Here is an 11,020-nt window from a genome sequence, read left to right as displayed (position 1 = left end):
TTACCAACTTGACTCGATTATATATATATATATATATATATATATTTGTCTAATATATAGATATATAAATTGATAATATATAGATATATAGATTGATAAAATTGTCTAAATATTTAGGTTTGCTGCGCGGATGTGGATTCTGCAAAAGGTCAACGCACAGTGGAGGAGTTGCAAAAGAGTTATGGAGAATCAAACTGCATTTTTGTCAAATGTGATGTGTCCTCTTCAGAAGAATTTGAGAGTATTTATTGTATTTTACACTTAAATCCAATTAATTTATGAATACATCGTTAATATTTGCTTCCTTGCTGTTATAATTCTTAATTATAACCGCAGAGAAGCAAAGAATATATTTTAAAGAAACGTCACGAAACTCTACACTTCAATATAATTAGGAAAACATAACTTATCGTTAATGCAGGAATAATTACGTAAACAAATGTACATTTAATGCAGATATTTTAACTAAAATTCTGGCTTAAAATAATCATTGTAAATTTATATTTCAACAACGGTTTTGCGCTTCTTTTAAGTATAGTAAAACCTGTATACATCGGACTCCTACGGCACAGAATGGGTTTTTCCAAATTTGGCAGGTTTCCATCTTGAACAGGTTTTACTGTATATTAATTCCGCACGAATATTAGTATAATTTGTAACGATTTTTGACATATTGAACCTCTGTCGACTGTGAAGTGAATGGTTGAAATGCATTTATTTCTCAAAACACTTGTGAATAAATGATAAAATGCAGTGTAACGTCGATTTAAAGATCTCGATATACGATTTCATTACAATTAACAAACAGATTGATTTCACTTGTTTTGTGTTTACCTGCTGTCTTAATTACCATTTTCTTACAATTAAATAAAAAATGTATGATAATTTGTTTTCTGCACTTATTTAATTACAACAACGCAACACGTCAGCGAATTGCGGAGATCTTTTGTAGGAAACTGGCCCCCTATTTAGATGCTGGTGTGAAATCCGCGAATTTAACGCAGTTGTCGGAAAAAAGAAATGTAAACAACTCGGATAGAAAAAACGCTCCTGGTGAGAATTAGATCGGAGGTCACCGTTTGTTATAACAATTAGATGGGAAAGTTGACACATAGGTGTCAATAATGCACCATTATTGTCAACATGTGACGATCATGTGACTCCTTTACCACGACAAGCGAATAAAACTCGAGCCCCCGGAAGCTCAGGGCGCATCCGCACACGGAAGGTATTTCTGTACTTGTGCCAATAGATCTCCATACAAAGGAATTGGATCCCGTCGGAGAAGACACAGAGGATCGTCGCCATATCAACTCTCCATTACGACGAGAGGTATTTAGGGGTTAAATTAAACACGTGAAGAAAATTCGGAAAATTCCACACGGCCAGTTCATTGGTCAGGCGCGAACCCGTGACCAACTTCCAGTATTCAGTAGTGTTATGCACTCGGGCACTGGTGGAATTGTTAATTTGTTTAATGTGTCTTCGTGAAAATAAACAATTAGTGTGGGTTTATTAGTTGTTCTGTATAAGAAGTTTTAAATTTACTATTAATTAAAATGTACGAAAATATTAAATATATTTGACGATTTTTTTTATCAGTTCCATTTTAAAGCTTCATTCCTCCCAGGCTCAGCGACTGTTCGTCTGTTACACCTGACTTACAGCGTTAGTGGCAGTTATACACTCCATTCCAGAAAACAGTGCCTCGACAGTCTATAAAACATGCTGAAGGTTTAGTTTGATTTTGTTTATTTGCCTCTATTTAGGTGTTAAAAACGTGAAAAAGTCCAAGAAAACTCCATGTAGCCAGTCTTCGGCCAGGTGCCAATCCACAACAAACTACCAACTTTTGGTAGTTTTATCCACTCACCCATTGATGCTGAAGTTGTGGTAAATTTATCATGTTCCACCACTCAAATATCTATGCTGCATGCTCTAAATGTTGTACTGGTTGCAGATTGCAGATAGCATGTCATATCTTCATTATTATTATTTTTATCTCTTTCCGCCCTATGGACACTATGAGAGCTTTTCTAGCAAGCCCATTATGGGTTCGGCAGACCCACAATGGGGCAGCCAGGTAGGGAAAATAGTTAAAGCTTTCTCTTTTTTTTCTTTACACTTATTATTCACTCTCCTGAAGAAAAAGATAAGCAGGAAAAAAACCTATTTAAGGAATGTAATTTTAGTGAATTTAATGTAATTTAGTTATTTGATGTAAATTGTATAAATTTGACAATACTATGCCTGTTCCCTTACTTCTAATGAATGATTTTAATTTCAGAATTATGTTTATTTTGTTCCTTTTTTAAAATGCTTGTTAACTGCTGATATACACTTTTTTATTTCTTGTAATTATTATAGGCAATTCTCGGGCATGCCAGTTTTGGAAAGTCAATGGGATTCGCAAGCAAAGATTTTAGCCAATAGTGCTACAAAAGTTTTGCATAACGTTGACACCTCGAAATATTATGCCTGCACTTACGATCCTTTTTGGATGCCATTTAAACGTACGAATGAAGTTTGGATGCTCATGAAATAAGAATATACATAATTAACTAATTAAAAATTAACAGCCAAATATTGCAAATACTTTATGTAAATTAACTCTTCATTAATAAATTTTGTTAAAGAAATATGGGATGGTGTTCATATCTTGTTTCAGGATAAGTGAGGTAAAAATATTGTTAACTTGTTAAATTTAAATAAAATTAAATGCTTTTAAATATGTACTTAATATATATTTGCTATTTCATGTNATATATTATCTAAAAAAGAAAGCCATACAATAAGACACACTAAGTTTATTCAAAAGGAATACACCGTATATCTGTTAAAATCAATTCAAGTCCATTTTTTAAAAATCTTTCTTGAAGAAAATTCATGTTACATTCTAGATTAGCGTACTGTAGCAAATAATACACGAATACTTTTATATTACGACGAAATCAGTCTTATAAATATTAATTTTATGAAACGCCTTTCGTTGATTCGATTAATTCTATTGCAGAAGCTTACTTGAAAGCCAAACATTCATTTGGCAATTTAAATATTTTAATAAATAATGCGGGAGTTTCTCAAGGTAATAAAATTGTGGATGTTAATTTGGTAAGTTTGTGGCAATTTCCATTCTTTAAAAGTTCATTTTATTGATTACATTATAAATTTTTTATCAAAATTTTTGCAGAACGGTGTGATATATGGCTGCAATATTGCATTAAAGTATATGGGGAAGAATAATGGAGGAGATGGTGGTGCTGTTGTCAATGTTTCTTCTGTAGGAGGTATTCAGAGGTTCTGAAACTTCGTTCCGTGCACATAATTAATTCAGATAATCAATTTTTTAAAATTTATATATTAGGTCTTCAACCTGTGCCACCAAAACCTGTCTATTCAGCAACCAAAGCTGGTGTAATCATTCTTACAAGATGTTATGGAGTAAGTAAAATGATGATAAATGCGCTAGTTTAAATATATGTCTAGAGTAAATTCGTACAAAATAATTGTAATTATCAATGTTTCGTCATGTTAAATTTTTGAAAATGAACTCTGTTATAATTTTTATTGTTATACATTTAATTATGACTGCTCTTTAAGCTCTTCTATCTCTTTATTTATTGTAATAAATAATAAATTAACAAACGAATCGTCGTTAATACAAAATCTAATCAGTTATTATTACAATATTTCTGATTATAAAATTATATATTTATATCTTACGTCAACAGCTCCATTATGAAAAAAGTGGAATTAAGTTTACCTGTGTATGCCCAGCGCCTGTAAATACTGAAATGTTTCAAAATGATGTTAAAGCAACGAATATCAATAAAGATTTTATAAGAATATTAGAAAGAAATCCACCAATGGAGTACGTATAACTTGAAGTGAAATTTTAATTATAATTAATTATAAATTTGTAAAATAGAACCGTCATCTGTTAAGGTAACCTTTTAAAGCGAATCTTTTAATTCGTCTATTTGTATATTATCCATAGCCATTATAAATTAAGTATGTACATTCCATTAAAAACTGCTATATAAATAATGTAACTTATTCAGAACGTGTTTTATAAAAACACTCAATTTATGCAAATACAAGAAGAGTCTATTTGGCAATCAGCTTAATAAACAAACGAATGACGTAGTCAATTTCATTTGAAACTGACTACGTCATTGGTTTTTTCACTTGCTGCTTGTTACTTATCATCCATAGCCTTTGAGTAGTACTAAAAACACGTATACAGATTTAGTGGCTGTATGAATTGACCATACGTTGCTAATTATATAACAGTTTATATGAGAAATTTATTTACTCAATGCTATGTAAAATATTAAACTAGGAATAAATTATATAAATTTAGAAATTAAGATTGATAAGATAAAATTCTGAACATGTTTAATCAATAATTTCAAGAAATTGGGAAATTCAAAGTGAAATATTTTAATAGAAAAGAGAAGTATTTCTGTTATTAAAATTGATGTTTATCTGCAAAATGTTTGTTGTTTCTTATGCATTTTATAAAATATTTTAAATATATTTAAAAAATATTTTTCTCGAGACATCGAGAAAACGTTTAAAAATTTCTAAAAGAAAAAATAAACAGTTCAAAGAGTTATAATTTGTAATTCAGAAATTTAAAACACAACCTACAGTATCGAAGAACAGTTTAAATTTACTAACCATTAAAATATCAAATTGCAACAGGGTATATGAAATTTGTGTTTAAAAGTAGAAGAAAGATTTAGTGTTTTGTATGGCATCTCGAGACAGATAGTAAAAACCTCTTGTTGATTTGCCTAAATTAATTCATTTCNTATAATTATAATTATATTAATTATAATATAATTAATAATAATTTGTTCGATAATTGCTTAGATTCGAACATCTTTAGCCTCTGATGATGGCCCATGAAATGGGTTGAAAACGTTTGTTTAGCTCAATAAATGTGCGTTCTCAGTATTAAGGTGTGTTGATTGTATCATATATTGTTAAGGAATCTGAGTGAGAATAGGAAATTAATAATTAAAAATTTAGCGAACATTTATTGACATCTATAATGTTGCTACAGAACACGATTGATAAGGCTATAAAAATATCAAAAATTGATCGAAATTTATGAATTGCGCAAAAATATTCTTCAAAGGCAAAATTCCAATCACCAGATCTTAAGGTGAAATGAACTAATAGAATTCTCTAGAAAAAGCTGAAATTCTTAAAGGATTTTTAATCAATTTTGAGTCGTGTCAAATTAATAATGTGATTAATTTTCAGATCAAGTGAAGTGGCCGAAGCAATTATTCAGCTCATAGAAGAAGGAAATACGGGAGCAGTTATGACTGTTATTAAAGGAGAGGAAAATGAATATGTACAATTTCCAGATAAAATGTACTTAAAATAGTATTAATTTTGTATAAATGTAAGTCAAATATTTTCAGTTACAAACGCCAAATTATAAAAATAATTCAACACGTCTTATTTTCGCATATCTTTTAGTGATTCGAAAGGATTCGTTTATTCTTGGTAATGTTAAATCTGTATAAATTATAAATTAAATCAATACATAAATCTCAAAATCCCGTTAATGTTTATTTTATGACTTGACAATTTGAAAATAAAATCAAAATTTATTGGCACATGTAATAAAACAATTTATGATTTATTACGTATATTTTGTTAAACTAAATATATTATTAAAATTAATCTATTATTGAAAAATTTGTTACATATTTTAATATATAAAACGATATAAATAGTTTTCTTTTGAATGAGATTAAAACAATTGGTTGAATAGTCCACATTATGAGCCGGCAATAATAAAAACTAGCTGAAATGGAGCCTCAATAAAACGAAAAATAAATAAATAAATCGCCAATTATTTATTGTGACATCATCATCATTCTTAGCAGCAATTTTTAATCATATTTTAAATTTATTTCATTCAAAATATATGCTCTCCACCTCAAATTAGTAAAGTGCATCATACTTTTTCGTTAGCAATGGAGTCGTGCCCGTCATCCAACTCGAATCTCTCTTTGCATCATAAGTTTGTATATAGTTAATCGGGGCCCCCTGCTCCTATGCTTTCCACACTGGTCTCATCTTTATCTAACTCCATTCTCAATAGTAAGGAAAGACAGACGAACAGACAGATGACAGTGAAAATTTATAGGTCTACAAGTTTTTGAAATTGCAGCCCAATAAACGGTAACCTGGCAACAACGGAAACCGTGCGATTTTGATTTAAACAGATTTTACTGTACAGTGTAAATATATGACAGTCTTAAAACTTACTCCATGTATATGTAATGGAAATTACTTTAAAGAAGAGATAATTATTACAAGAGAATATTTCAAAATTTCACGAAAGGACACTTCGTGATCCTTGAAACGTACTTTTCAATGTATAAAAAGAATAGCCTAAGAAATGGAAAAAATTTTTCAAGTTCCGAAGTATTTTGCAAATGTTGATTCTCAACTTTTTTCCATCGAATAATATTTTTACCATTATGAATTTACAAAGATACTTTTAAATTAATAAATTAAATAATTTAAATGTAGACCAGTAATCTTTAAAATAATCTGATAAGCACTAAATTTTAGTATAGAAAAAAACTATAAATAATAAAAATTCTTTTAACACTCGAAGGATAATTAAGAAGCAGAAACGTGTACTAAATTCTATTAAGTAATAAATGAAATTTAATGTTTAAGAAACAAAACTAGGCTTTAAATGATTGAAATTTTATATTCATTTATGCATTTTTTTGTTGTTTTCAAAACACCAAAAAGTATCGTAAAAAAATAAAACCTTATGTTTAAACGTTAGTAAGTTATATTGTTATAACCAGGGCTGTGGAGTCGCGTAAAAATCTACCGACTCCGACTCTTCCTTATCATCCGACTCCAACTCCGGCTAAAACACCAAAACTCCACGACTCTGACTCAACAGCCCCGCCAGGGCTGTGGAAGTCGCGTAAAAATCTACTGACTCCAACTCCGACTCCGGCTAAAACATCAAAACTCCACGACTCCGACTCCACAGCCCTGGTTATAACCCAGTGTTCAACCAAAAAAAAAAAAAAAAATTAAAGATTCTGTATCTCATATATGTTATAGGGTTTTTGTTATATTATTTGCAAAGGTTCTGTCAATACTTAAAAGATATCAAATAACCGAAACCTCTCAAAACGATTATCACATGAGAATATTTTATATTTGAAGATTTTGGCATCCATACTTAGAAAGATATATTTATAATTTATTTTGTATACTAGTACAAAATAAATTATAAATTATTTCTATATATTAACAGGACTTATAAGTCCTGTTAATATATAGAAAGTACTAGTATACAAAATAAATTATAAATAGTTAAAAAAGACAAAAAGGCATAAAAATTAAACTTATAAAGATTACTTTGGACGAGACCATTAATTCTGAAGCTTCTTTGGCTAGAGGTACACTGTAAAACGTGAACAAATTTTCTGGCGTAATTCGCGTACAAAATTTAAGATGTATTAAATTAATATATTTTAAATTATAAATAATTGTTTACTATAATAACTGCTGTCCCACAGGCCTAACCTAGTTACTACTTTATCGTGAATGGAATAAATCTTTGTACAGTCCGGTTTCTTCTCGTTTTTAAAATATATTTTCTTTAATGCCCAAAGAGCAATTACTGCTACGAATATTTTCAAAATATCCAAATATAGAAGTAATAAATTCAATTTAAAAATATTTTTAGCAACTTTCTGTAGAAAATCTGTCCGAAATGAATTTACTACGCAAGTAGGTTACATAAATTTCATTGAAACTTTGTTAATTCAGTAAATTCGTTATATTTTATTTGTAATTTAAAATATTTCTTGGATTTCCATATTTAAAATTATCGAGACAAAAAGAAATAATGGATACAGAATATAGAAATGTAACAAATAGCGTTGTTTGTTCGCGAAAAGAAGACACGTGATAACGTCAAGTGAAAAAAAATAAAAATCAAATACATATAAATCGTAGAAAGATTATACACTATTTTATTTCTTTGTATAAAGTAGTGTATAATCTTCCCACGATTCTAAGTAAAGAGGTAAATTTACAGATAATTTAGCTTCTCATACAAAACCAAATTCAACATGAAATATCTACGCAAGAAGCCAAAGAAATATGGTTTCAAAATTCTTTTCTGACATAATTACATTAATTTTCCTTACTGCCTGCAATTCATTTTATTCTTTCCGCCCCGTGGAAAGATAGTTGTAAAAAATAAAGACTAATAAACATTTGACGAATAATAAAGAAACGCAACGCCACGCGACACGCCGAAGAAAAATATCAAATCGAGATTCGCAGTCAATTCTTTGAGGACCTAATAATAGCAAAAACCAGTAAAATGTAGCAAATATAGTAATGTTAAGTAGCAATAACCCTCCAATCTGTTATATTAGGTTTTTCATATTGAAATAAGCAATTAACTGATTATCGTGCGCTTAATGCGCGTTGGACGCGCCGCGCAACAATATTTATTATCTATTGTTGCATTAACAATAAACGCTTCTAATTTTGGTCATTGTCAAAGCGAGTTTAGCTAATTGTCGAAGAGTTTATTCGATGTGGTTTCATCTAATGCGAAATAGTTATTCAATATGAGTACAACAAGTAAGTTTACTTTATTTTATTATATATACTTTAACTATAATTATTCTTTACTTGTTTGCACTATTAACCAGTACACGGAAAAATAATTCTCCAATCCTTTCTGACTTAAGGAGGCTAAAAAATTCCAAGACCCTAATCCATTTACTTAAACTTGAATTAGAGCCAGGATTAAAAAATTAAAAGTCAAAAAAAGGTAAACTTTGAGAGAAAAATTTGTTTATTTAGTTTACTCTATACCAGGTGTGGCCAACAGCTTTTGCTCCCGGGCCGAATTAAAAAGACGACTTTTTCCGCGGGCCGAACCAGAGGCTGCCCTAGGAAGATTTTGAGGTGGTGCGAGATCTCATTGTGGTTTTTTTTTTTTTTTAACTCTTTCCGCCCTGTGAGCACTAAGAGGGCCTCTTTTTGCAAGCCTATTATGGGTTCGGCCAGGCCCACAATGGGGCTGCCGGGTGGTGAGGGATGGGGCCCGACATATCCGAACGGACCACCCCCCGAAAAATTCCTGGGAATTTTTCGACCCATTCGGATTCAAACCCGGGTCGCCCAGAGCGGTAGGCTGCCACCTTGACCACTCGGCCATCCGGCCGCAATCTCATTGTGGTGTCACCCTGTAGAGACTAAATTGTACATAGAGATTAGAGATACATTTTTCACATTATCGTGCTTTATCAACATTCTACGCTGTACTTACGAGATTTGTAATGGAGGGTTAACTCTAAACGCACAATGAATTGTTGACCGTTTTTTAGGCGTCAGAGTTTTTCATCCAGCTATTCGGACTTGAATAGCTAATATTGAAAGATTGATCGCGGGCCATATAAATTCGTTAGACGGGCCGGATCCGGCCCGCGGACCGTATGTTGGCCATGCCTGCTCTATACTCAAACCTAAATGCATTTCGCCGTTATCGGCTCCTCAGTAGGGTTTCTCATAAACAAACCATGATACAAGTTAGCCATCAGTGATAGATGCATCACTCCCACAATTCACAACGTATTTAGTTTTTATATCTGATTAGGCTTTCCCAGCATTCCGCGGGTTTTTTAACCTCCATAAGTCAGAAAGGATTGAAGAATTGATTTTCCGTGTAGTGGTTAATTAATAGTGCAAACAAGTAACGACTGATTATCTGACTCCATCGTTTTTAATAATTTTTAAAAATTATTTGATTAATTATAATTATATTCATTAGATGACGACCGCAGGTCGCTAATATAAATAGAAGTATTGCATTCAACCCAATTATTAATATAACTTTTAGAAAATAAATAAAAATAGGTTAAATTTACCCTAGGTACCCAAGATGGCGGCTCTTCCTGTAGCCTCGAATAAGATCGAGGATTCGACGATTCGCGACGATTGACGTAGAAGGCGCTGTTTAAATATTTGTGACGAATTATATAAATTATCGAACGATAACGTGTTTGCGGATGCGTTCAGTGACACAGAAGCGAAAGTTATATGAATTTAAAAGCAGTCAAGGTTTATAAATTAATTTTTTTTCGTTAATTTGATAATAATAAGAATGGATAATTTAGAAATTAATTCTAAAGATTTTTGGTTAAAATGCACAACTAGTCAGTTTTATAAACTTTTAGAATCGGAATATGATGTAAATTTAGGTTTAGATACCAAAATTGGTAGTAGTGACTTCAAATTTGCCATAAATTTAGGCACTTTTTTAAGCTTTATTTGTCAAGTGAACGACCGTTCCGAAACCACTCTAAATTGGATTATTTATAAATTTGTCAATTCTGGAAGCATAGTTCATACCGACGAATGAAAAGGTTACAACAACATAGACAAATTGGAAGGAATAGATATCGAGCAGAGAACGGTCAACCGTTCGGAAAATTTTGTTAATCCAAAAACCGGGATACATACCCAAAATATCGAAAGACTGTGGGGTTATTTGAAGAACAAGAAAAATTTGCCTAAACATTACACAAAGGATCTATCCGATTCGTACTTGTATTCGTTCGTATATAAAAAACTCTTGAATTGGCCGTCGAAAAATTTCACGTATTCGTTAAGCATCTGCGCAATATATATCCCGGTTCCAGAAAAATAGCAACGTGGAAAGAACCCGAAACCAATAATGATAATAATTTATTATTATTATTATTTGTTAACCAATAATAATAATAATAATTTATTATTATTGGTTAACAAATAATAATAATAAATTATCATCATTATTGGTTTCGGGTTCTTTCCACGTTGCTATTTTTCTGGAACCGGGATATATATTGCGCAGATGCTTAACGAATACGTGAAATTTTTCGACGGCCAATTCAAGAGTTTTTTATATACGAACGAATACAAGTACGAATCGGATAGATCCTTTGTGTAATGT

The 11,020-nt window shown here is 30.9% G+C and overlaps 2 protein-coding genes across 1 annotated transcript in view; one reads left to right on the top strand and one right to left on the bottom strand.

The window, feature by feature from the left end:
- Window positions 1–5,599, top strand: part of LOC111622686 (15-hydroxyprostaglandin dehydrogenase [NAD(+)]-like) — a 6,683-nt gene extending 1,084 nt beyond the window's left edge. The window contains exons 2-7 of the mRNA XM_023365111.1: window positions 118–241; window positions 3,014–3,111; window positions 3,191–3,287; window positions 3,365–3,441; window positions 3,732–3,871; window positions 5,275–5,599. Coding sequence (XP_023220879.1) covers window positions 118–241; window positions 3,014–3,111; window positions 3,191–3,287; window positions 3,365–3,441; window positions 3,732–3,871; window positions 5,275–5,401 — 663 coding nt within the window. The 3' untranslated portion in view covers window positions 5,402–5,599. The remainder of the gene's footprint in view (window positions 1–117; window positions 242–3,013; window positions 3,112–3,190; window positions 3,288–3,364; window positions 3,442–3,731; window positions 3,872–5,274) is intronic.
- Window positions 1–11,020, bottom strand: part of LOC111622687 — a 200,844-nt gene that overhangs the window by 49,801 nt on the left and 140,023 nt on the right.

This window comes from Centruroides sculpturatus, unplaced genomic scaffold, assembly GCF_000671375.1.
Source record: "Centruroides sculpturatus isolate CEXI.00-Female unplaced genomic scaffold, Cexi_2.0 scaffold168, whole genome shotgun sequence".
NCBI lineage: Eukaryota > Metazoa > Arthropoda > Arachnida > Scorpiones > Buthidae > Centruroides > Centruroides sculpturatus.
The sequence above is the reverse complement of the archived record's forward strand: the minus strand, read 5'-3'. Positions and strand labels throughout refer to the sequence as shown.